Source organism: Phyllobates terribilis, unplaced genomic scaffold, assembly GCF_046119375.1.
Source record: "Phyllobates terribilis strain yellow unplaced genomic scaffold, ASM4611937v1 Scaffold_7__3_contigs__length_470593459, whole genome shotgun sequence".
NCBI lineage: Eukaryota > Metazoa > Chordata > Amphibia > Anura > Dendrobatidae > Phyllobates > Phyllobates terribilis.
In genome coordinates this window covers 403,245,866-403,273,617 of record NW_027362767.1, presented here as the reverse complement: position 1 = coordinate 403,273,617, position 27,752 = coordinate 403,245,866, and the positions used below count along the sequence as shown (strand labels likewise).

The following is a 27,752-nucleotide window of genomic DNA, read 5'->3' as shown; positions in this document are numbered from 1 at the left end:
CACGGAGTCCACCGCATTCAAAAGCATGGAAAGTGCGGGGGTTCCGGGCTTTCACAAAATGTCGTCAGAGTCCCCGCACTGCTGAACACCCCCTCCTACCAGTCTGTGACCCACAACATCGCCCCACTCCTGACGCCAAAGCCAGAAGCCTCCAGCAGCAGCGACCCTTGGACTCAGCTCCACCGCAGCCTGTAAGCTACATTTGGATTATAAGATGCACCTCCAATCTTCCCCGTCAAATTTTGGGGGAAAAAGTGCATCTTATAATCTGAAAAATAAGGTATTTCTCCCAGAAATGTATTGCAGTTACGCACATTATGTTATACACGCGTTTATTTCCTTTGTGTATATTGGAACAACACAAAAAAAACAGAGAAATAAAGGCAAATCGGAGATAATTTCACACAAAACCCCCAAAATGGGCCGGACAAAATTGTTGGCACCTTCAACTTAATATTTGGTTGCACACCCTTTGGAATAAATAACTGCAATCAATCGCTTCCTATAACCATCAACAAGCTTCTTACACCTCTCAACTGGAATTTTGGGCCACTCTTCTTCTTACAAACAGCTCCAGGTCTCTCATATTTGAAGGGTGCCATCTAATAACAGCAATTTTAAGATCTCTCCACAGGTGATCAATGGGATTTATATCCAGCCTCCTTGCTGCCACTTCAGAACTCTCCAGCGCTTTGTTTTCATCCATTTCTGGGGGCTTCTTGAAGTATGTTTGGGGTCATTGTCCTGCTGGAAGACCCATGACCTTGGACGCAAACTCAGCTTTCTGACACTGGGCACTACATTGCGACCCAAAATCCTTTGGTAATCTTCAGATTTCATGATGCCTTGCACACAGTGAAGGCACCCAGTGCCAGAGGCAGCAAAACAACCCAAAAACATCTTTGAACCTCCACCATATTTGACTGTAGGTACTGTGTTCTTTTCTTTGTAGGCATCAATCTGTTTTCGGTAAACAGTAGAATGATGTGCTTTACCACAAGTCACTTTGCCAAAAGGATTTGGTCTTACTCAGGTACATTTTGGCAAACTGCAATCTAGCATTTTCTCTGTCAGCAGTGGGTCCTCCTGGGTCTCCAGCCATAGCGTTTCATTTCATTCAAATGTCGGCGGATAGATCGCGCTGACACTGATGCTCCCTGAGCCTGCAGAACAGCTTGAATTTCTTTGGAACTTGATTGAGGCTGCTTATCCACCATTCGGATTATCCTGTGTTGCAACCTTTCATCAAGTTTTCTCTCCCATCCACGTCCAGGGAGATTAGCTACAGTGCCATGAGTTGTAAACTTCTTGATTATGTTGCGCACCAAGGACAAAGGAACATCAAGATCTCTGGAGATGGACTTGTAACCTTGAGATTGTTGATGCTGTTCAGCAATTTTGGTTCTCAAGTCCTCAGACAGTTCTCTTCTCCTCTTTCTGTTCTTCATGTCCTCATTCTCTTTGTCCGGACCATTTTAAGGGTTTTGTGTGAAATTATGTCCAATTTGCCTTTTTTTCTAGTTTTTTTTTTTTTGCTTTGTTCCAATATACACAAAGGAAATAAACATGTGTATAACAAAACATGTGTAATTGCAATAATTTTCTTGGGAGACATACTTCATTTTCTGGAATAATTTCAAGGATGCCAACACTTTCGGCCATGACTGTGTGTATATATCTATAAATACATAAATATATACATATATACACACACACCACACAATATATAGGTCTGTAATTTTGTTTTCAATCATTACATAAATACAGATATAATATAAAGTCACGGCTGTCTGAATGAGGAGAAGCTAGGTGCTTGGTGGATAAGCCCCATGATGTCCGACCACAGATCTTCATGCTTGTAGGACACTCACCAGAACACGGGATCATGTCTTGTCCCGTGCCCGTCTCCAGTGGCAGCAGAGAGCTGTGCCGCGCCTATAGGGATAGAATGGTGCACACTATATTTCAGGATTTGTACAAGGTAAGCAAAGCAAATTTGTAAAGTCATTGAATATTTCATGTAGTTGTGGATATGGCAAGGGGTCCAGTTGTCACTATAACATATACAATCCCCATGGCTATGCAACTGTCCTTCCAAAATGATCATGTCAGATATGCTTTCAGGGTTGAAGTAACTCCTTCGTCAGGTTATGAGATTAATGTGACAGTGGTTATTGATTTGGGAAGTGAGATCCCCTATGCATCAAAGGTGTCCAATCTTGTGAAACCAGAGTTTGAGAAAGGGCAGATCTGGACGTCTCAACATCGCTGGCTCCCAGGTCCTGGAAGCGATAACAAGGTAACAAGGTGTCTTTTGATTGATGCCCTATAGGACTTTAAAGAGATGTCATTGTGGTGAAGTAGAAAAAAGGCAGGAAAGAATGGTATGCAGCTGTTAGTGAAGGAGAAGGCTATTCTCCATACTTTCCACTAGAAAGTAGCATGAAATCTAAGACAATTCCAAAAAATATGAAGCATTCTAGCATCAGCAACAATGTGCAAGAATATTGGGCATCATCCTGTATAATTTAGAAGGGACTCGATACCATCTGGAAAGCTATTAATGTCCTACAACCGACTAGAGATAGAGGAACCATGTGCTGAGCTGTAGATTCTGAAGATCTGGACATCAGGAAAGAACATGTCCAAGTCCCCCTTCCAATTAAGTAGGAAGGCAACAAAATGGCATAAATGACTGATTATGTATGTCTCAATGAATCCATGCCAAGGCATAATGTGTGAAAAGCTGATTTGGGGTGAATGGAAGCTGAGAGATGGGGCAAAGAAGAAAACGAAATTATGGAGTTGGTTTGCTCTCGAAAAACCAAAGGGGCATGGACTTACAATGTAGGCGCTCTCGAAGGAGAGCTGAGAATTGGATGGCTTGGAAGTAACCAGGTCTGAACCACCATTGGAAGACAGAATCCTCAAAGATGGAAATGTTGGTGGGGCGTTTCAAAATAAGGGATAGAACTTAGGCACAAAGGTAAAGGCGACTTGTTGGGAAAATCACAGTTGGGAGTGTTATCAGTATGGCGTTGGGAATAAGCCACTGACAAACACATCCGACATCAGCTTATCTCCCCTACGAACAAAAGGTTTGGATGTTGAACTTCCACATGCCAGACCTTTCTTTTCCCCAACATCATCTACTGAGGGAAATTCATGAGGTCTCGATACACATTAAATGGTCAGCCATTCCACCAAAACTGACTTAAGTCTAACGTGTTCACATTAAGGCCCTTTAAGGTCCTAAGAATATGCCAATAAAGAGAAAAAATGGTACTTACTGATGTATATTCCATCTGTACTTGGCCGTGAATCTGTTCTTGACTCCACTCGAAATGACAAGTGTCCCGGAGTGAAGGATGGTCGTTACTGATATCTTCCAAAGTTTCCTTGGTTTCTTGTCTTCTCATGTTGGAATTTGTAATACCGGAATATGAGCTGAGACTGCTCCGAGATCCCTCACTCTTCTGGGGAAGCTTCCAAGGTGCTGAGATAGGAATGGCACTAAAATTATTAATCTGAATCAAAAATAAAAGGGTTATCAGATTAGACGAGTTCATACAAGTGATTATATACCGGAGGTAGCTGTGTAGAAAGACTCTTGGCCATCATGAGAACTAGATCTTCCAACATCACCTAATGGGTCCCACTCCAGGTCAACAGGCAATGCTGAACTGGTTACAGGAACATTAACTGGACCTAATACGTCTCCATCCTCTATGTCTAGATCTAAAAACACATCTGAAGAGCCCGATGATAAATGTTCAATAGCTCCATCCAAGAAGTCATCCTCAAATACCTTCAAGAGAAAATTAAGAATACTGGTAATTGATACCATCTGCTGCAATGCTCCGTATATCCGCCACATCCCTGTCTACCAACTTACCCATGGACTATGTTCTGACTATGATCTAAGTTTAGCATCTTTCATAATCCGAACCTCCCATTTTTAATCTCGGAAATTTCTCTTGTGCTGCATCATTTTTCTGGAATGCACTACCCCAGACAGTCAGGTTAATTCCCAACGTTCACATTTCAGAGGCATCTAAAAATGCATTTTTGCTCTGTACCTGATCCCTTCATTCAATGCTATCCCTCATACTTCTTGTTTTGACATCTGCACTCCATCCCCACTTATAATGGATGCTGACATACCAGTCTGGTGCTCACAAGTCTCTTCTGCAACCGAGAGAGGCGAATGTAGATCTGTTGACAGTATGATCCTAATTCTGTCATCTCCACCTCTAGGTCCGCAGCGTCCAGAGGATCACTATTATCTATTAGCTGGTCTCCTCGCTCCAGAAGACCTTCCACCCTTTTCATGTTGCTCCAAACATCCTCCTGGAAGGCCTAGAAATTAATTATTGACTCAAGCTGTAATATTTATACTGGAATGTGCCGGATATAAGGCACTGTTGAAATGACAAGTTATTCTAGGATTGATGAATTACCAATAATATAAATATTATTAAAAAAACTGAACATTTTTTTAGGCTAAAACCTGTAAATAATGTGAAATGAATTGTTTTATATAGATTTTTTACAATAGTTGTGGTCTGGCAGAAAATACTTTTTTCATTACATTTGAGGGACGGCCATGGGGCCAACTTTGGTGCCATTTTATGGTATCTGAGTTGCAGGGGTTATATGTAAAGAAGCGCAAATTAATTAGCAGGACTCTGGTCCAGCGGTCAGGTCAGTATTCCGGGAGCCCTGCAAACAGCCTCCTACCTGCCGGCATATCCGCCTCCTCTTTTGATTAGCCGGCCTTGCATGTCATTACTGTTGAGTGACCCACACACGATATCGCCGGCTGGCTAATCAGAAAAGGAGCCGAGAATGCCCATAGGTAGCAGACAGTTTGTAGGACTCCTGTCCAGCGGCCATGGAATACAGACCTGGCCGGTGGACCAGGGTCCTCGCAATCGATTCGCTCATCTCTAGTGATATGAAATTAGCAAAAAAAAAAGAATTCGCTTTTTTTGTTAGCGCTGTTGTGATCCCGCTGCCCAAACTGCTCTATTTGATCCTCTACTGTTCCAAAATATAATCTCGTTTGGCCTCAATTTCCCGATCCCTGGCTTGTTTTAAAACACATTTCCGGGTTCTCTAGGTCACTGCACCCTGGCTCTGCCAGATCTGTTACCGGACACTTGCCATATCTCACTATGGTCCCATCACTTTCCCCAGTAGCACATGTGATTCCACCCGATCTCTGCTACCAACCACTGCCAGTTTGATTACTATCAGGAATCCATGTTCCTTATCGTTTAACCCTTCCTGATATGTTTGTAGCGACTTTCCTACTGTCTTGTCCTACAGCAACCAAAACTCCAACCACTCCAAAAAAGGAGTCACTGCACCAGTTTAGGACACCCAAGTCCTGGGATCAACTGAACACTTCAATCCTAACCAAAGTCATAGGATAGGGGGTGGAGGGTGAATTGTGCCATCCGGGTGATTCTTTCCCTGGGCATTGTAGGGATCAGGTACCATCATTTAAATTTTTATTTCATAAATCAATAGTATAATTGAAAATAACCAACTTTGTAATATATTTTATCATAGAAATCTGCTTCTTTCTCCTCCAGGACTGATCTTTCACCCTCAATTACTGGGTAAAATTTGTATTCAGTGAAGTTATATTTTCCCATTGCTGAGATAGGAAATGACAGTTGGTCCCTATGGAGGAGGGAGGAGCTAGAGGAAGACACAGACATTCTGCTGAAACGACAGTAACAGTTCTCCATAGAACTTTATGAGCACCAACTGTCATTTCCTATTTCAGTAATGGCAAAATCTGTATTCGCTAAGGGCACATTTTACTTGTGAATTGAGAATTTTTAGAATAAAGATGCAAATTAGGATGGAAGTTTTTCTACTTATCATACCATCCATCATTATGATAAGGTGGACACATTGAATATTTTTCTGTAACCTTGTACATATACTGACATCCCCATTGCCTTGCTTTCATTACCTTTAGCTGTTGTATTTTTTCTGTGGAGTTGCCCCCATAGATATACTCTACATTGGATAATTCTAGGTCCATCTCCGTCAAACATAGTTTCATCTCATCCTGGTCAGTTTCAAAGTCTTCCCTCTGCTGGACTCTAGTCTATGGGAGGATTATGGAAAATCAGCGGCTGCATCTTCCTAAATTCTTCTGTTGACTTTATTCCTTGCAAAGATTTTGACATACCTTCAATGTCCTGTGCAATGTTTCCGCCTCCCCCTGCAGACTGTGCCAGAGCGCGTTGACCTCCTGCATCCTACTTCGGAGGACACTGGGAAGCAGCGTCTGCTGTGGGGTCTGCGTGAGTCTCCAGTATTGTCTGTTTAGAGACTCCAGGTCTAATAGTTTTTCCCGTATTTCTGTCAGTATAACCTAGGATGATGGAAATATCGGTTATAAACGGTTTATTGGTTAAACTATAGAAAACCAAATTTGGTGCTCATTACCTCGTACTTCCTCAGTGCCAGCTTGGCTTCTTGGTGAAGTGTCTTGTATGGGTTTTCTGGAGATGTAGCCACCTGGGCAGTCTGCAGCCAATCTTCAAAACGAGAGAGCGAGTCTAGAAAGTGTTCACAAAGTAGTCTGTCCTGATCCATGCTAGGTAGAACATGGGGAGAATAGAACATTAATGAAAGAAACCATTGAGATGGAAAATATTGACATGCCCTTCATTACGGTATCCAGTTTTGCCACCCAGCACAGACATGCCTTGCACCCCCTTTCCATGACTCTGGAGCTAATTCCCCACCTTAGAGAGTGGATAGATTCTCTCTACTCATACCAAATGGGATGAGACCACCCTTTGTTCAATTGCCACATTGCCCATATGATATGGACATCCATGACTATGGTGTCACTCACCGAACTTTATTTTCCAGTGACGCATTGCAAATGTCACATTCTTGAGCTTGGTTCTCATCTTCAGAGAATGGAAGATACTTAGGTGTTGTTCCAGAAGAGAAGGCGTGAAGACACATATGGAGCATTTTGGGATGTTTTTCATGTGAATTGGTAGCCACATCATAGTCTGTAGAGTTGGGACACATAGAGTCTTGAGCAGGAGGAGTGTTAGAAGAAGAAAAATTCAGAACTTTACTATTGGCCAAAGAGTCAACAGAGTTGGGAAGAGAGCAGCCGCAAGTGGAGTCCGGAGGCAAATGAGCGCTATAGTATCCATTAATAGTTAGATGGTCAACGGTTAGATCATCATTGTTGGAAACCACATCAATCTGAGGAACAGTCGGAGACTGAAAGCTCTGGATAGACCATGGATTGAGAAGGTCAAAGTTCATGTCGTCGTGGTCAGTGGAAGTAAATTGTCCATATGAGTGGGTTTCAGCGTTCACTTGAGGAGAAGTAACCCCATTGTTGAGAGTGATGATGTTTGACTGATCTAAATAGTTTTGTGATTGCAAAGGATGTGGGCTTTGTTGTGGACTAGGAAAAGGTGCTCCAGAACTATTAACAGTCGAAAGGTCAACACTAGAAGACAGGAGGTAGTCATTATTGACTGGAGAATTTGGAAGATAAGAATGAAGATAAGATGAAGAAATCTCAGGGTGGACGTCAGTGGCCAATTCACAAGTGCAAATGCAGGTAATATGGGCAGTCGAAATAGAGGGGTCAGAAGAGCAATCATCAGAAAGGGATTTGCTATGTTGTTCCTGAATGGATTTGGCATGTTGGTTGGCCGGCTGGAAGTTGAGTGTTGATGTAGAAGACCAGCCATACTCAGATACTATAGAGTTATCAGATATGGATATAGGTAGGAAGTCAATGGGGTCTTCTGTAGGGAGTATATCATAGTGAGAGGAAGAATACAAAGGAGATATAGAGTGGTTGTTAGTTCTAGATGTAGAGGCTCCATTTATTTGAGGTGTATTGGGACATTGAGGGTGTTCAGATAGGGATTTGCAGCTCTGAGGCAATAAAGAAGAATATGTCACTTGTGACATGGAAGTAGATGAACAATGAGTTAGACAGGAACAGTTTTGAGGTGACGTAGAGGGAAATAAGGCAGGTTGTGACATAGAAGAACAATTCATAGAAGAGAAGCCATTCAAAGGTAACCATGGGTTATACTCAATCTGGGATTCAGAACTGTAGGTCATTGTGGAGTAGTTGTGGTCCAGTACGGAAGAACGGTGATCAGGTGAAATGGAGGAACAAGCAATTTGGGATCTGGAAGAAGAGTTCTCACAAGGTGTCAAGAAGGAAGATTCAGTTTGGGAGGGAATGTTTGGTGGTGAGACAGAGGAGGCAAGTTCTGATGAAGAACAATCCTGAGGAGCCATGGAGGAAGAGTTGGAGGATGCCGGAGAGGAGGCGTTAGATTTTATTATTAATGAGACATTCTCATGAGAAGAAATGGAAGTGTAATTTATTACAGGGAAAGAAGTGAGAACAGATAGATTTGAAGATGAGGGGCAACCAGGGTGTGAGAAAGAGGGACAACTCTTCAAGATAATGTCTTCTTCTCTCATGACTCCATAATGTGGGATCTTCCTGTGTGAACAAAAAAAAAAAAAGAGACCGGTTAAGTATAATAACTCTTTATATAAGCACTGATGACACGTCATGAAAACAGACCAGAGGTTTTTTATTGGTGGGGTCAAGTCCTCACCATTCTGTAAACCAAAGGGGCATCAGAGCTCTCCTTTGAGACTGAAGAAGAAGGTCTAGACTTTCTATCGAACCCATCTTTAGGCTCGGAGGAAAACAGAGCTCTACTCTGCATTTCTGCTCTTCCATTAAGGGTCTCAGCGCCTGGACCCCTATCAATCTAAGCTGCTGATAGTTCTCTATGACATATCCAAGTTTAGTAAATGTGCAGTTACAATATATAGAGCAATCACAATATAATATTTCTAAACTCCATCACATATCCTCATTGTTTATAGTATCTCACAAATAAATAGGTCAGTAAATTGCTAGAAGAAGTTTTCACACCTAAAGGAAATATGTGGAAGGTCTTCGTGTGTATCCTGTGGCATTGTGCATTCTGTCTCTGCCACCGAGGAACCTGATCTTGCACCCGTAGCATTTAGGCGAGTCCTCAGCATCTCCGCATGCAATGACTTCCTATGACATTCTGTAAGTTCTGTGCACATGGTCCGTATTTTTTCTGCGCAGATTTTACTCGCAGAAAAAATACGGACATGACCAATTCTTGTGCGTTTCTGCATGCGTATTTGCCTATACAATACATTGGAAAAACGCATGCAAATACGCGTCAAAAATGCATGTAAAAACTGCATGCGTTTTTCTGCCAAGGAGATGCAGAAATGCTCAGGAAAATTTCTGCTTCATTTCTGCATCGTGGGCACTAAGCCTTAAGCGGCACAGTATGGTTATGCTTTTCTAGTCCCGGCTAAGATAATACGTAACACAACGCTCAGCGAGCAACGGGTGCCATTCACACTTGCAGTATTTACAGAGAGCATGGCATTTTGAGCATTCGTGAAAGAGAACATATACTCCCCTTCTTTTTACCCTTTCTCATCCCTTGGTTGAACTTGGACATTTGTCTATTTTTCAACTATGGAACGTAATTCCCCAAAACGTAATTTTTTGCTTTTAAAAAGTAAAAAAGAAAAATTCTCATTCGATTTTATAATGAGTTAAAAACTGTAAACTAAAAATGGGAAAAACTCTATTTTTCCTCCTGTGTGAGAGTTATTTTGTGATACAACATATATATATATATATATATATATATATATATATATATATATATATATATATATATGTGTCGTATATGTGATACATCCCTGTGTAAGTGAGGAGCTTTGTTAAATGATAAGCGGGTGTCTATTGATGAATTAGTATTAATATATCAATTTTTATTTTTTATTTTTCAATTTTTTTAAACTTTTATTTTATTTTTACACAAATAAAATAAATAAATAAAAAGTTTCTGTCTTCACTTATGGATGACTAACAGCTAAGCCCCCAACTCATAGCTGCACGATCTATCGTACAGCCATTTATCCATTTATCATTCCAACTGTTTTGATACTACAAGTCCCAGCTACAGGCAGAGGCCATCTTGAGAGTTGTAGATTCAAGACAAAAATTTCTTACACCAGTCACTCTAAAATAAGATCCAATATTGTCATCACTGTGGACAGTGTCTACATTCAGCTCCATAATAACTCTGTATGCAGTGTGCTCCTGAGCTCCCTCTAGTGGTGGCTGCAGGCAGATAGAATATAGTCACTTTATTGCAGAAGATATCGAGCTGTGTATCAGAAAATCACACCCCCAGCCCCCCCCCCAAAAAAAAAATCATTAAGAAATTTATTAGGACCAACTTATGTCATAATTAAGGTACAAATGTGATGTCCACACCATGTAATCATCTCTAAGAACCACACACTAGGAAAACAAGGCTTATTTTAGGAAAGAGCAATTATCGTATCAGGATCTTATATTTACAAAACATGATTATAATAATTACTGGGATAATTGGGGGTTATATTGTGACTATAGCACATACAAATGCCATGTATAACCCTGGCGCCCTCTACTGGTAGGGCTTATATTATCATGATACCAGTACCACCACATCATGACAGCAACAAGCAAAAAATCCCAAATAATACGGATGAATAGAGAATACCGTGGAGGTATTGTAGCTCCACTAAATGTTTAGTCCTCCACACCTTCTCCATGTATATGTGCCCATGTTATACGTACCCGAATTGTGTAAGTCAGCCCTGCGTACGGGGGAAACACCCAGGGTGGTGGCTGTCATCCATGCAGGAGGCGAGGGATTTCCACGTGGACACGGCGGTGATGCGTTGTGAGCTTTCAGTTAGACTGTGACCAAAGTCCAGAGTAATGTCTCCCTGACACCGCCCCAAAACAAACAACATTACAACCAAACACCGCACTAATCTGCCCGCACCTCCTGCGCTCGCTGACCTATAAATAGTGGACCCGACAGCACATCACACAGAAGGTTACATCCATGGTGTCCTCACACGATGAAGCAGCCGCCAGTTTGGATGGGGGTCGGCATTAGGGATGGAGAAACCGGGCATTTGCCTAGGGTCCCCATTTTCTAAGGTGTCCTCGGGGTCTGGACTCTCAAGAGTCACCTGAGAGTTAAGAATGTAAACGTTCATTGCCCTGGACCACAAGGGCCTTGACCTCTAGGCCTGTCACTAATTTGTCATTGTATCTTGGTATTGTCTGGATACTAGATGGCAGTATAGTGTGAGTACTATATGGCAGTATTATGCAGGTACTACATACTATATCGCAGTATTGTGTAGACCCTATATGGCAGTGCAATTTGGGTACTATATGGCAGTATTATGTATGTGATATATTACACTATTATCTAGGTATTTCATGGTAAAAATTATGTAGGTTCTATATGGCAGTATTATGTAGGTAGTATATGGCAGTATTATGTAGGTGTTATGTGGCAGTATTATGTAGGTAGTATATGGCAGTATTATATAGGCACTTTATGGCAGTATTATGTAGGTAGTATATGGCAGTATTATGTAGGTATTATATGGCAGTATTATGTAGGTAGTATATGGCAGTATTATGTAGGTACTTTATGGCAGTATTATGTAGGTAGTATATGGTAGTATTATGTAGGTATTATATGGCAGTATTATGTAGGTGCTATATGGCAGTATTATGTAGGTAGTATATGGCAGTATTATGTAGGTAGTATATGGCAGTATTATGCAGGTAGTATACGGCAGTATTATGTAGGTACTATATAATACATTGCAGTATTGTGTAGGCACTATATCGCAGTGCTATTTGGGTACCATATGGCAGCATTATGTATGTAATGTATTACACTATTATCTAGGTATTTCATGGCAAACATTATGTAGGTTCTAGATGGCAGTATTATGTAGGTATTATATGACAGTATTATGTAGGTATTATATGGCAGTATTATGTAGGTAGTATATGGCAGTATTATGTAGGTACTATATGGCAGTATTATGTAGGTACTATATGGCAGTATTATGTAGGTACTATATGGCAATATTATTTGGGTTCTATGTAGCAGTGTTATGTAGGCACTATATGACAGTTATGTAGGTACTATATGGCATAATTATGTACTATATTGCAGTATTATTTATCTGTAGTATGGCAGTATTATGTAGGTACTATATGACAGTGTTGTGTAGGTACTATAAGGCAGGGTTATGTGGGTACCATATGGTAGTGTTATGCAGATATTATATACTACATGGCAGTATTGTGTAGGTACTTTATGGCAAGGCTATTTAGATACTATATGGCTGTATTATATAGGTTCTACATGGCAGTATTATGTATGTAATATACTGCAATATTGTGTAGGTACAATTTGGCAGTATTAGGTAGATAGTATGTACTAGTGTTATATATAGGTACTTTATTGCAGTATAATGTCAGTACTGTATGGCAGAATTACGTAGATTCTATATAACAGTGTTATGTAGGCACTATATGGCATTGTTATGTAGATACTATAAGACATTGATATGTAGGTACTATATAGCAGAATTATTTATGTACTATATTGCAGTAATATTTGGATGCTGTATGGCAGTATTATATAGTATTATATTGCAGTACAAAGTAAGTTCTATATGGAATTGTTATTTAGGCACTATATGGCAGTGTTATGTAGGTACTATACGACAGCATTATGTATGTATTATATTGCAGCTATATGTATTATATAACAGTATTATATACTGTAGGTACTATGTGGTAGTGTTATGTCAAATCCCAAACTGTTCTTTACGTATATAAATAGTAAAAGGATGAAATCGGATAATATTGGACCGATAAAAAGTGATGAAGGCAAAATCATAGAGAAAGATGAGGATAAAGCTAATCTATTAAATCATTTTTTTTAGACAACTTTCACAAAGGAAATAGAACTAACAGGAGAAATGAGAAGTGACAAGCTTAATCCTCCACTAAGTATGACTAATCTAACCCAAGCTGGGGTACAGAAACGACAAATCACCAGGACCTGATGGCATACACCCACGGGTACTAAGGGAACTAAGTCATGTGATAGACAGACCGTTATATCTTATATTTAAGGACTCTGTTGAGACTGGGTCTGTACCACTTGATTGGCGACAGGCGAATGTAGTGCCAATATTCAAAAAGGGAGCGAAAAGTGACGCCGGAAACTATCGGCCGGTGAGTCTGACGTCCGTTGTGGGCAAAATTTTTGAAGGCTTCATTAATGAGGCAATCATGGAGCATCTTGATGCTAATAATCTATTAATCCCGAACCAACATGGATTCATGAGGAATCGCTCCTGCCAAACAAACCTGATTGACTTCTACGAGGAGGTTAGCTCTCGAGTAGATCAGGGGGAACCAGTGGATGTCGTGTATCTCGACTTCTCAAAAGCGTTCGATAGCGTGCCACATAATAGGTTGGTATACAAAATGAGAATGATGGGGCTGGGGGAAAATGTTTGCAAGTGGGTAGCTAACTGGCTAAGGGATAGAAGGCAGAGGGTGGTTATAAATGGAATATTCTCAGATTGGGTAAGCGTCACTAGTGGGGTACCACAGGGGTCTGTACTAGGCCCAATGTTATTTAATATCTTTATTAACGACATAGTCAACGGGATAAATAGTAAAATATCAATATTTGCAGATGACACAAAGTTATGTAAAACAATTAATACAAAAGAGGACAGTGCAGACCTACAGAGGGATTTGGATAAGCTGGGTAGGTGGAGCATTAAATGGCAAATGAGGTTTAACGAGGAGAAATGTAAGGTCATACATATGGGAAGGAAAAATGGAAGTCACCAGTACTCACTGAATGGGAAATCATTGGGGAATTCAGAGATGGAGAAGGACTTGGGCATCTTGATTGATAGCAAACTAAATTGGAGTGCCCAAAGTCAGGCGGCTGCTGTAAGGGCAAACAGGGTAATGGAATGTATCAGAAGAGGTATAGCTGCAAAGGATGAGAACATTGTTCTTCCACTGTACAAAGCACTGGTCAGACCACACTTGGAATACTGTGCTCAGTTATGGGCCCCAATATATAGAAAGGATATAAACGAGCTTGAAAAGGTACAAAGGAGGGCAACAAAATTAATAAAGGGAATGGAGGGACTGCAATACCCAGAGAGGTTGGCAAAACTAGGACTATTCAGCCTGGAAAAGAGAAGGTTGAGGGGGACATAATAAATGTGTACAAATATGTTAGGGGACAGTATAGAGATCTTGCCCGGGATTTGTTCAAAAGGAGGGATATTACGGTAACAAGAGGGCATTTACTAAGACTGGAAGAGAAAAGGTTTCAGCACCAGCATAGGAAGGGGTTCTTTACGGTAAGAGCAGTGAGAATATGGAATTCACTGAGTGAGGAGACGGTAATGTCGGATTCACTACACCAGTTCAAGCGGGGACTGGATGCTTTTCTAGATACCAGGCAGATTTCAGCATATACTTAAAAATAGAATAAAATAGTAGGTTGATACAGGGATTTATTCTGACTGCTGGTTTCAGAGTCGGGAGGGAATTTTTCCTCAGGTGAAGATTGGCTAAATCATTTGGGGTTTTTGCCCTCCTCTGGATCAACTTTAGCAACTACAGAACTTACAGGTCGAACTTGATGGACGCAAGTCTTTATTCGGCTTTACTAACTATGTATATGTAACTATGTATGTATGTAGATACTATACTGCAGTATTATGTCGGTACTATATGGCGGTGTTATGTAGGTACTATATGGCAGAATTATTTATGTACTATATTGCAGTATTATTTGAATGTTGTATGGCAGTATTATGTAGGTACCATATTGCAGTTTTATGTATGTAATATATGCTAGTATTATGTAGGTATTTTATGTCAAAATTATGTAGGTATTATATGGCAATATTATATAGATACTATATAGCAGTATTAAGTAGGTCCTATAAGGCAGTGTTATGCAAGTACTAAATGGCAGTATTATGTAGGTACCATATGACAGTGTTATGTATGTACTATATGGCAATATTATGAAGATACTATATGGCAGTATTATGTAGGTACCATATGTCAGTTTTATGTATGTACTATTTGGTAGTATTATGTAGGTACTATATGGCAGTATTAAGTAGGTCCTATAAGGCAGTGTTATGTAAGTACTATATGGCAATATTATGTAGATACTATATGGCAGTATTATGTAGGTACCATATGGCAGTTTTATGCATGTACTATTTGGTAGTATTATGTAGGTACTATATGGCAGTATTAAGTAGGTCCTATAAGGCAGTATTATGTAGGTACTATATGGCAATATTATGTAGATACTATATGGCAGTATTATGTAGGTACCATATGGCAGTATTAAGTAGGTCCTATAAGGCAGCATTATGTAGGTACTATATGGCAGTATTAAGTAGGTCCTATAAGGCAGTGTTATGTAAGTACTATATGGCAATATTATGTAGATACTATGGCAGAAATGTGAATGTAGGTGTGAATAATTTTGATTACAACGGTATGTATCTAGGAAAATGGGAATAACCCATTAACAGAACAGGCAATGAGAACATATCGCGACTAGCTGTGATCACGTGTGGCCTAAGCTGCGCTCCAGTGCAATTTTGCAATGAGACAGGCGATTATCATGGTACAATCCATTCATTATGTCCTATAATCCTATGATGAGAACGCTAATAACTATTATCATAGGAGCCATTATCTTTACAGCTTCATGTTCAGTGCAACGAGGAAAGCTCAAACTCCATCTATAAATGCCCTCAGCGCTCATCGTGTCATGTCCATGGAGTAATCACATATTCAGATACCCTAACCTTTCAGGGTTTTTCCTCTTCCCGGCGCCCCCCTGCACGGCGACACCACTTAGGAGAGCAGGGCCAGGTGCAGTATCCTGTGCAGTCGGGTGGATGGGATCTGCCGCGGTACAGGGAAGAACTGTGATGGGGACGCAGCAGGGGCCCGTTAGCTCACAGGGTCAATGTCAGTCCTTCCACGGAGCTGGATGAGAGCTCGCAGTTTGGGGGACAATTTGTCGTTTTCATTGATATCATTTTGGGGTATATATGACTTTTTAAGCACTATTCTTACTTTTTGGGGGAGGGGGGTTGTAACAAAAAAACCCTATTCTGGCAATCAGTGTACAGGGGGGAAAGTGATGCTTTATTTCTATTGTATCAGTTGTTACAGATGTAAAAAAATAGAAAAATAATGGACTCTGCTTCTGTTTTTACTTGGATTTTTATTGTATTTTATGAAACACTTTTTCTTCTTACACTTTTATTTAAGTAGGCGCCTTGTACATTGCTCATATAACATTCGGCATGTATTATTGCTTGTCAGTGTAAGGGCTCGTTCACATGTCCGTTTTTCTCATATGAGTGCTATCCGTGGTTTTGACGGATAGCACTCGTACCTATGATATTCTATGGGGTTGTGCACATGTACGATTTTTTTCCTCGGGCCGAACGGTCTGGGGAAAATATCGGAGACAAATCTGATGTTAATCTAAGAGTTGGATCGAAATGAGCAATGCAAGTAAATGGGTCCATGAAAGAATCGGACCGCACTCGGGTGCCATCCGAGTGCAGTCCGATTTTCATGGACTGTCAGAAAGGAGAAGGTGGAAAGCTTTTTTTTTCTCTCTAATGGCACTCGTATCAAACACTGGCCCAACTCTGATCCAACATTGATCCAACATTGATCCAACTCTTATCCAACCCTGATCCAACCCTGATCCAACCCTGATCCAATAATTTGATCTTTGAACAAATTATTAAACAACATGTATGTAAGTACATGGATAAGAATGAAGTGATTAACCAGAGTCAGCATGGGTTTGTAACTAACAAGTCATGTCAGACTAACTTAATTTCCTTCTATGACAGAATCACTGACTGGGTGGATCAGGGAAATGCTGTAGATATAGTATATCTTGACTTCAGCAAAGCATTTGACAAAGTATCTCACACCATCCTTATTGAAAAAATGACCAAGTATGCAATGGACCAGGCAACTGTTAGGTGGATTCATAACTGGCTTAGTGATCGGACTCAAAGGGTGGTTGTAAATGGCTTCACATCCAGCTGGATGAATGTCTCAAGTGGGGTACCACAGGGCTCCGTCCTGGGACCTGTATTGTTCAACATCTTTATCAATGATTTAGATGAAGGAATTGAGGGTAAACTGATTAAATTTGCTGATGACACAAAGCTAGGAGGGATAGCTAATACTAGAGAAGAGAGAGAGAGGATTCAAAAAGACCTAAATAAACTGGAGCAATGGGCAGCAACCAACAGAATGGTTTTTAACAGGGAAAAATGCAAAGTACTACATCTGGGCAATAAAAATGAAAAAAGCATATACAAAATGGGAGGAATAGAGCTAAGCAACAGTACATGTGAAAAAGACTTAGGTATACTAATAGATCATAGACTGAACATGAGTCAACAGTGTGATGCAGCAGCAAAAAAGGCAAATACAATTCTGGGATGTATTAACAGAAGCATACAGTCTAGATCACGTGAAGTCATTATCGGTCTTTACTCCTCTTTGGTCAGACCTCATCTGGAATACTGTGTACAGTTTTGGGCACCACATTTTAAAAAAGACATAGACAAACTGGAGCAAGTTCAGAGAAGAGCGACCAGAATGGTGACTGGTCTGCAAACCATGTCCTATGAGGAACGGTTGCAGGATTTGGGAATGTTTAGCTTGCAAAAAAGAAGACTGAGAGGAGACTTAATAGCTGTCTACAAATATGTCAAGGGCTGTCACATTGTAGAAGGATCATCTTTATTCTCATTTGCACAAGGAAAGACTAGAAGCAATGGGATGAAACTAAATGGGAGGAGACACAGATTAGATATTAGAAAAAACTTTTTGACAGTTAGGGTGATTAATGAGTGGAACAGGCTGCCACGAGAGGTGGTGAGTTCCCCTTCAATGGACGTCTTCAAACAGAGGCTGGACAGACATCTGTCTGAGATGATCTAGTGAATCCTGCTTTGAGCAGGGGGTTGGACCAGATGACCCAGGAGGTCCCTTCCAACTTTACCATTCTATGATTCTATGATTCTATGAACCCTGATCCAACCCTGATCCAACCATGATCCAACCATGATCCAACCCTGATCCAACCCTGATCCAACTCTGATCCAACCCTGATCCAACTCTGATCCAACCCTGACCCAACCCTGATGCAACCATGATCCAACCATGATCCAACCATGATCCAACCATGATCAGAATAATCGATCCATTTTTCTGGAAGCCTTTGTAGATCGCCAGCTGGATTTACAACCCAACAAAATGCTGCCGATGGAGTGAAGAGCGAGTCCCCTCTGGTTAAAGTAGAGGGTCCTGGATGTACCCAGACTGTCCCAATTTTCTGGGTACAAAACTGGCAATTTCAGGGCTGTCCCTAATCGAAAGGGGGTGACGTTTATGTAAGCCCCATCTAATAGTGGGTGGTCCCGCTCAGGATGGGGACGTTCCCTGGCGGGCCAGAGGGGTCTTTCCTATAAGAGGCTGCATGGTAGTACTTAACTGTCCCTATGCTACCAACTACAGATGAACAAATCGAGTAATAGGACCACATCAGTTCCTGTAAACCACCTCCTACCTGCCGGCATCCCGAGCTCCTCTTTTTTATTAGCCGATCTGGCACAAGGCCGAGAATGATTATGTGACGTCGCACTGGACCCACAAATCAGAAGAGGGTCCAGCGCTCCCAGCAGGTTGGAGGAATGACGTGAGGAATACCAGGGTCTCATGACTCAGTTCCGCGGCGCTGGTATAGGAAACCGAGGCTAAGACACCAATTTTATTGGATCTTTGGTTGCTAATAATTGTCCTTTCCTCGGTTCAGCCGCTGCTCCTGAGAACTTTCAGAAGAGGCTCCAGACTAACGTTTGTTATTTCACGGGCTGCTGGGAATCGCAGCTTTGTGCCAACGATGCCAAGTAACAGAGATACAACTGCGCCTCTGGGACTGGCAGGAAAACACTGGATTAAGTTATGTAAGCAATGAACCTGCGTGACTCAAACCGTCTGGAAAACCACAAATAATTACCTGCCATTCCCATTACAAATAATAACGTATAGACAATGAGGGAGGAGGGGAGAGACCCATCCTTGAAATCGTCCCACCACTCCCATACAGATAGCACAATGAGGAGGCAGCTTCTAAACACGGAGTGCAGGAATTACCGGGAAGTATCAATACAAGAGCTTTGGAACACAACAGAAGAATCATGGATGGCAGTGATCTTTGTGATCGAACATGGTTGGAATTCTTGCAACCGTTCTGCGTCATTTGCAACTTTGCAAGGAAAAATTAAAGTTGCACTATGTAACCTGAGCAAGTACCACGATCCTCGGGTGACCAAAAGTGGTCACGGAGCAATAGTGGCTGAGACATGGAGATAATTGTGCTAATGTCCGATGTGAAGCCAGTATAGTAACAGCCGGCTCAGGGGGGAGCTTACCATATAAACAAGCTACTATCTCAAGAGTGAGCTTACTATATAAAACAGAAACTGTCTCAAGAGGGAGCTTACTGTATAAACCAGCAACTGTCTCAAGAGGGAGCTTACTGTATAAACCAGCAACTGTCTCAAGAGGGAGCTTACTGTATAAACCAGCAACTGTCTCAAGAGGGAGCTTAGTGTACAAACCAGCAACTGTCTCAAGAGAGAGCTTACCATATAAATCAGAAACTGTCTCAAGAGGGAGCTTACTGTATAAACCAGCAACTGTCTCAAGAGGGAGCTTACCATATAAATCAGAAACTGTCTCAAGAGGGAGCTTACTGTATAAACCAGCAACTGTCTCAAGAGGGAGCTTACTGTATAAACCAGCAACTGTCTATAGAGGGAGCTTACTGCATAAACCAGCAACTGTCTCAAGAGGGAGCTTACTGTATAAACCAGCAACTGTCTCAAGAGGGAGCTTACCATATAAATCAGCAACTGACTCTAGAAGGAGTTTACTATATAAAGCATCAACTGTCTCTAGAGGGAGCTTACTGTATAAACCAAAAAAATGTCTCTACAGGGAGCTTATCGAAAACCTTTTGCAATGATTTCCCCCATAGGCATTCAAAGGCAGCTAGAATCTTTTTTTGTTTAAAGGGTTTAATCATCTATAAACATATATTACTCCTTATTGGAAATCTCAAGTTCCTTGGTGGCCACACCTGTGCTCTTCTAGGTTTGTCCTTTTTGACCATTGCTACCTTGAAACGGAGGACAAAGGACCCTTGTTCTTGTGATCGGAGTGGATCACAGTGGTGGAACCCCCAGTAATCCAATATTTATCACTGATCACCTAGATATGGGGTCAACACCATTACCGATTTATCATATTACAGTATACACAATATTTCTTATTTTGTGTTTTTTGTTCTAGAATTTTTAAGCATGTAAGTCCTGATCCATCAAATAGTTTTCATCAGAATTATGGCTTAAAACTGTTTAAAATGTTAGAAAAATATTAGCGCAACTTGCGTCTTAAATTTTCCAACTTTTATAATTTTTCCACCGCTGAAATGAGACATGGCTGAACGCTAACGGTAAATTCATGATAATTTGGAGTAAGATTGGAAAAAAATTGTGGAAAAACATTTTTCGTTTTACTTGCTAAAAATGTTTTTTCCTTTGACAAAGCTATGTGAGTTGTTGTTTTTTTTATTGCGGGGTGAACTGTAGTTTTTATTGGTAAAATTTTGGGATACATACGACATTTAGACCATTTTTTTTTTTGCATTTTATTCAGGGGAAGTGTAGTAACCGGAAAAACTGAATTTCTGGTATTTCAATTATATTTCCTTTTTTTTTTTACTTTTATGGCTTAATTAATTTTATATTTTGATAGACAAAACTTTTACAGACTATTTTCTTTTTTTTTTTTACATGTTTTTGTTTTTACGAATCTTAAAAAACATTTCTTTTTGTTAATTTTGAACTTGAACCTGCGATCATTTGATTGCTTGTCCCATATACTGCAATGGTTTAGGGATTGGAGGTTGAAAGTGATAAGCTCACAGGCTGATCACAACCATTCAAATGCCGCTGTCAAAGATTGACAATGGCATCCAAATGATTGAACAGCCGTGATCGGAGCTAGCTCTGGTCGCTGCTGATAGAAGTAGGTGTCGGCTGTATAACACAGCTGGCACCTGCTCTATGTGAAGCAGGTTCAACTCCTGCGCCTGCTCCGTACACTTACACCAGACAGTTTTGATACATGAGAATGGCACGAGGAAACTTCTCCTGCAATTTGACAACCTGTAGTTAAAGGGACACTCTGGACAAAACACAGTACATATATATAATTATATACTTAACAAAAAAGTGTGAAACAACTGAAAATATGTCTTATATTCTAGGTTCTTCAAAGTAGCCACCTTTTGCTTTGATGACTGCTTTGCACACTCTTGGCATTCTCTTGATGAGCTTCAAGAGGTAGTCACCGGAAATGGTCTTCACTTCACAGGTGTGCCCTGTCAGGTTTAATAAGTGGGATTTCTTGCCTTATAAATGGGGTTGGGACCATCAGTTGTGTTGTGCAGAAGTCTGGTGGATACACAGCTGATAGTCCTACTGAATAGACTGTTAGAATTTGTATTATGGCAAGAAAAAAGCAGCGAAGAAAAACGAGTGGCCATCATTACTTTAAGAAATGAAGGTCAGTCAGTCGGAAAAATTGGGCAAACTTTGAATGTGTCCCCAAGTGCAGTTGCAAAAACCATCAAGCGCTACAAAGAAACTGGCTCACATGAGGACCGCCCCAGGAAAGGAAGACCAAGAGTCACCTCTGCTTCTGAGGCTAAGTTTATCCGAGTCACCAGCCTCAGAAATCGCAGGTTAACAGCAGCTCAGATTAGAGACCAGGTCAATGCCACACAGAGTTCTAGCAGCAGACACATCTCTTCAACAACTGTTAAGAGGAGACTTTGTGCAGCAGGCCTTCATGGTAAAATAGCTGCTAGGAAACCACTGCTAAGGACAGGCAACAAGCAGAAGAGACTTGTTTGGGCTAAAGAACACAAGGAATGGACATTAGACCAGTGGAAATCTGTGCTTTGGTCTGATGAGTCCAAATTTGAGATCTTTGGCTCCAACCACTGTGTCTTTGTGTGGCTAAGAAAACGTGAACGGATGGACTCTACATGCCTGGTTCCCACCGTGAAGCATGGAGGAGGAGGTGTGATGGTGTGGGGGTGCTTTGCTGGTGACACTGTTGTGGATTTATTCAAAATTTAAGGCATACTGAACTGGCATGGCTACCACAGCATCTTGCAGCGGCATGCTATTCCATCCGGTTTGCGTTTAGTTGGACCATCATTTATTTTTCAACAGGACAATGACCCCAAACAAACCTCCAGGCTGTGTAAGGGCTATTTGACCAAGAAGGAAAGTGATGGGGTGCTACGCCAGATGACCTGACCTCCACAGTCACCAGACCTGAACCCAATCGAGATGGTTTGGGGTGAGCTGGACCGCAGAGTGAAGGCAAAAGGGCCAACAAGTGCTAAGCATCTCTGGGAACTCCTTCAAGATTGTTGGAAGACCATTTCCGGTGACTGCCTCTTGAAGCTCATCAAGAGAATGCCAAGAGTGTGCAAAGCTGTCATCAAAGCAAAAGGTGGCTACTTTGAAGAACCTAGAATATAAGACATATTTTCAGTTGTTTCACACTTTTTTGTTAAGTATATAATTCCACATGTGTTAATTCATAGTTTTGATGTCTTCAGTGTGAATGTACAATTTTCATAGTCATGAAAATACAGAAAAATCTTTAAATGAGAAGGTGTGTCCAAACTTTTGGTCTGTACTATATATATATATATATAAAGTATATCAAAAGGCAGCACTCCAAAAATTCTCAAGGCTTGAGAAAGGTTCTGTGAACCGAAACGTTGCTTTTTGGGCTCATTAAAGTCCATTTTTTCTAAAGAATTTTTGGTGTGCTGCCTTTTGATATACTTTCTATTGATATGCAACAGTTTGGACAGACTGTTTGGAGGCCTGGCACCCACTAGTGAGTAATGATTAAATGGTGCTGTCTTTAATATATATGTTTTATGTATACAGTGGTGGCCAAAAGTATTGGCACCCCTGCAATTCTGTCAGATAATACTCAGTTTCTTCCTGAAAATGATTGCAATCACAAATTCTTTGGTATTATTATCTTCATTTAATTTGGCTTCAATGAAAAAACACAAAAAGAATTGTCCTAAAGCCAAACTGGATATAATTCCACACCAAACCGAAAAAAGGGGGTGGACAAAAGTATTGGCACTGTTTGAAAAATCATGTGATGCTTCTCTAATTGGTGTAATTAACAGCACCTGTAACTTACCTGTGGCCCCTAACAGGTGTTGGCAATAACTAAATCACACTTGCAGCCAGTTAACATGGATTAAAGCTGACTCAACCTCTGCCCTGTGTCCTTGTGTGACCACATTGAGCATGGAGAAAAGAAAGAAGATCAAAGAACTGTCTGAGGACTTGAGAAACCAAATTGTGAGGAAGCATGAGCAATCTCAAGGCTACAAGTCCATCTCCAAAGACCTGAATGTTCCTGTGTCTTCCGTGCGCAGTGTCATCAAGAAGTGTAAAGCCCATGGCACTGTGGCTAACCTCCCTAGATGTGGACGGAAAAGAAAAATTGACGAGAGATTTCAACGCAAGATTGTGCGGATGGTGGATAAAGAACCTCGACTAACATCCAAACAAGTTCAAGCTGCCCTGCAGTCCGAGGATACAACAGTGTCAACCCGTACTATCCGTCGGCGTCTGAATGAAAAGGGACTGTATGGTAGGATACCCAGGAAGACCCCACTTCTTACCCCGAGACATAAAAAAGTCAGGCTGGAGTTTGACAGAACTTACCTGAGAAAGCCTAAAACGTTTTGGAAGAATGTTCTCTGGTCAGATGAGACAAAAGTAGAGCTTTTTGGGAAAAAGCATCAACATAGAGTGTACAGGAAAAAAAAGAGGCATTCAAAGAAAAGAACACGGTCCCTACAGTCAAACATGGCGGAGGTTCCCTGATGTTTTGGGGTTGCTTTGCTGCCTCTGGCACTGGACTGCTTGACCGTGTGCATGGCATTATGAAGTTTGAAGACTACCAACAAATTTTGCAGCATAATGTAGGGCCCAGTGTGAGAAAGCTGGGTCTCCCTCAGAGGTCATGGGTCTTCCAGCAGGACAATGACCCAAAACACACTTCCAAAAGCACTATAAAATGGTTTGAGAGAAAGCACTGGAGACTTCTAAGGTGGCCAGCAATGAGTCCAGACCTGAATCCCATAGAACACCTGTGGAGAGATCTCAAAATGGCAGTTTGGAGAAGGCACCCTTCAAATATCAGGGACCTGGAGCAGTTTGCCAAAGAAGAATGGTCTACAATTCCAGCAGAGCATTGTAAGAAACTCATTGATGGTTACCGGAAGCGGTTGTTCGCAGTTATTTTGGCTAAAGGTTGTGCAACCAAGTATTAGGCTGAGGGTGCCAATACTTTTGTCCGGCCCTTTTTTGGAGTTTTGTGTGAAATGATCAATGATTTGATTTTTGCTTCATTCTCTTTTGTGTTTTTTCCTTGCAAGCAAATTAAATGAAGATAATAATACCAAAGAATTTGTGATTGCAATCATTTTCAGGAGGAAACTGAGTATTATCTGACAGAATTGCAGGGGTGCCAATACTTTTTGCCACCACTGTGTATATATATATACATACATACATACATACATACATATATATATATATATATACACACACACTTGTGGATATGTAGCAGAGCATATTCAGAGTTGTAGTACAGCCGGCGAGATGCACTTTCTTCCCATAAATACATTTAATAGCTGTCTCTAGGAGTGGCGGGTAATAAGCGAGGCGGCCATGTGTGTGCGTTCCCCTCTTTAGACGCTAATGGAGGCGATGACACTTTTACCTTCTTTCATGTGCGCAGGTTTACGAGGATTTGGCACCTGCTAATTATGTTTACAAGGTGAAAATCGCAGGAGACGATATCCAGGTCAGTGTTAATGATTACTGGCGGACATGACAATGTCAGATCTTTGCTAATATTATTATTATAGGATCATATTACATATTATAGGATAGAATATTATTAATATTATAGGATCTTGGAGATGGGAATACCCTTTTAACTAGACATAACCTACTTTATTTTGTTTAGTAACGTTTTGTACATCCATTTTTCTTGGTGTATTTCAAATCCCCATAGTAGATCAAAACAGCGCCAGAAAAAAAATTAAGTATAAAATGTCCCACCCCCAAGGCACCTCAAAGCTCATTTGCATATAATTTCAAACTGTTTTTTCTCTCCAAGGGCACATCGCATTAAGGCCATAAAGGTGTGTAAGAACATAGTGGAGTGCACATGTCCGAGACGTCTGGCTTGGTGCCCTGGATCTCCGGACGCGCGTCAGAGCTCCAATCTGAAACATACTGGTGTCCACATGACATTGATACATTTGGATCCTATGCTAAACCAGGGAGCCATAAACCCCACTACTCTCCGTCCTCTAGACCTACAAGACGCCAGTGTTCCGGTGCAGGAAGCCCGATGATGTTATGGCATCGTGCCCCTGTGCCACCCCGCTCGGTGTGCAGGGGGAAAAATTTAGTGACTTGAAACTTTAGTTTATTGCGAAGGTAAAATTATTACTATTGGATGGGGCACTCAGGGGCATCAGTATTTTGAAAGGGGGCCCTCAGGGGGGAATTATTTGTTCTATGGGGGACTCAGATAATTATAATTAGGCTAGGGGTGCAATAATTGATTTGCCCTGGTGCTGGCAATCAACACTACACCTCTGTGTTTAGTGGCACTAAATGGCCTGATGGTTTCCTTTAATGTAAAATCTGTAACAAAAATAAATAAAAATACCTTGGAAAATACCACTGCTTTTATGACTTTTTTTTTTAAAAACATTTTTGTAAAAATCCTAAATATAACTGTGTCCAGAAGGGCGTTACAGGGCGCCTTCTAGTAAAGAAAAAGTTCTCTGGAAGTGACTGATCATTTCCTAGTTTCTACGTGATACGGGATAAGCCGCTTTTTGCATAGTCGTACAAAAAAAAACACAATAGTCCATTGTTATCTGTGGTGTAGATTTCCAGCCTGGTGGTCAGACTCTGCTCTCTATATACCCAAGGACTCGCTCTAATGACAGCAAGACTGACAACAAATATACCATTACGTGGTTATACAGTATTTGGACCCGTCACTTGCCATAAATATGTATTTTTTTACCTGGTATAAACGCCGCTGTTCTCCTGAATCCGGTGATGTTTTTCTTTTGTTCCTGCTCCTCTCCGTTCCTGAGATACGGCCCCTTCTTCCCTGCATATGAATCTAGTCTTTATAGCCAAGTGGGTTTGGTCCTCAACACTTCTGTGGGTGTTTTCTTGGTTACCACACCCACTTGACTAAGAAGACAAAAATTATACACAGGAAAGAAAGGGCCATATCTCAGGAACGGAGAGGCGCAGGAAGAAAAGAAAAACATCGCCGGATTCAGGAGAACAGCGGCATTTACACCAGGTAACAAAATTACATATGTATGGTAAGTGACAAATCGTCTTTAAAGGGAAAGTACCATTAAAGGGTTACGCCACACATAACTGATGTTCTACATTACACCAAGGCGGTACTCGGAGATCCGAATAAAACACCATAAGGTACATAATACGGTATTACTTTTCCTCCAAAGTGTTCAGGCTTATTATTTTTGCAGATTTCGCACAGAAAAGTGCCAGATTATGACAATAGCGCTAATACTCGTGCGGCTTCACTGGCACATCCACTGCAGAAATCCGAGCGTAAACCTGTGATTTATGTTACGGATTCTTTGAAAAATATACATAAAATCCTGACGGTGTGAACACAGTGCAATAATGGGTTATTATCCAGTCCAACATGCCCAATCATTTCTTCTTCCGAAGTTGGGAGGTCGATAGTCTGGCAAATCCTATAAGGATATGGGAATTGTAAGATCTGCATTGATGCCACTATCGGGGCCAAAATATCTCCACAAGAACATGAGCGCTGCCATGTAAGTCGGTCCAGCCTGCTGATTTGGGTAAGGCTGGCCGACTATGCTATGTGTATAAAGGTCTCCAGACAGTTGTCGGCAAGAAGGATGGGGCTGTTTGAGTCCAACATGCCCAATCTTTAGTTCTCAAGGGAGTTGTTGCCTCTCATTGAGAACCCATGCATGCTCCGATAAAGTGAGCGTGCATGTGATTGGAGGGGGCAGCTCACAGCTATTGAATGGAAGGTGCAGATCAGTGTAAAGGACAACAAGGGTGACAGCTACCTAATGGGTATGGCTGCCGGCAGCTAATTGGCTTTTGTACACACGGGGCACACCCGTGTCCTGATTATGTACTTACAGCGGGACAATGCTATGAACACAAGCCCGACATGTAATGGATAAACAGATCCTGCGACTTCTGCAGAGCATTGCACAACCCTGCGCTGAATAAACATGCTGCGGGCCCGGGCCGGGCATCTGGTGTGATATCGGGCCAAAAACAGCGAGTAAATATAATTTGGTCTGGGCGGCTGCAGACAGGGCAGATAGGACTGCCGGGGTCTGCACGGTGATCCATTACCAGCACCGGGGTGGAAGACGCGGTCGCGCTCTGTAGTTGTACGTCATGACGGGCGTCGCTCGCACCTA

At 41.3% G+C, this 27,752-nt stretch overlaps 1 protein-coding gene across 1 annotated transcript in view; it reads right to left on the bottom strand.

The window, feature by feature from the left end:
- LOC141155039 (uncharacterized) overlaps positions 1-27,752 on the bottom strand; it is a 34,666-nt gene that overhangs the window by 4,555 nt on the left and 2,359 nt on the right. The window contains exons 2-9 of the mRNA XM_073641656.1: positions 6,887-8,530; positions 6,472-6,622; positions 6,212-6,397; positions 5,990-6,127; positions 4,165-4,359; positions 3,586-3,808; positions 3,291-3,496; positions 1,872-1,935 (exon numbers count right to left, since the gene is read on the bottom strand). Coding sequence (XP_073497757.1) covers positions 1,872-1,935; positions 3,291-3,496; positions 3,586-3,808; positions 4,165-4,359; positions 5,990-6,127; positions 6,212-6,397; positions 6,472-6,622; positions 6,887-8,508 — 2,785 coding nt within the window. The 5' untranslated portion in view covers positions 8,509-8,530. The remainder of the gene's footprint in view (positions 1-1,871; positions 1,936-3,290; positions 3,497-3,585; positions 3,809-4,164; positions 4,360-5,989; positions 6,128-6,211; positions 6,398-6,471; positions 6,623-6,886; positions 8,531-27,752) is intronic.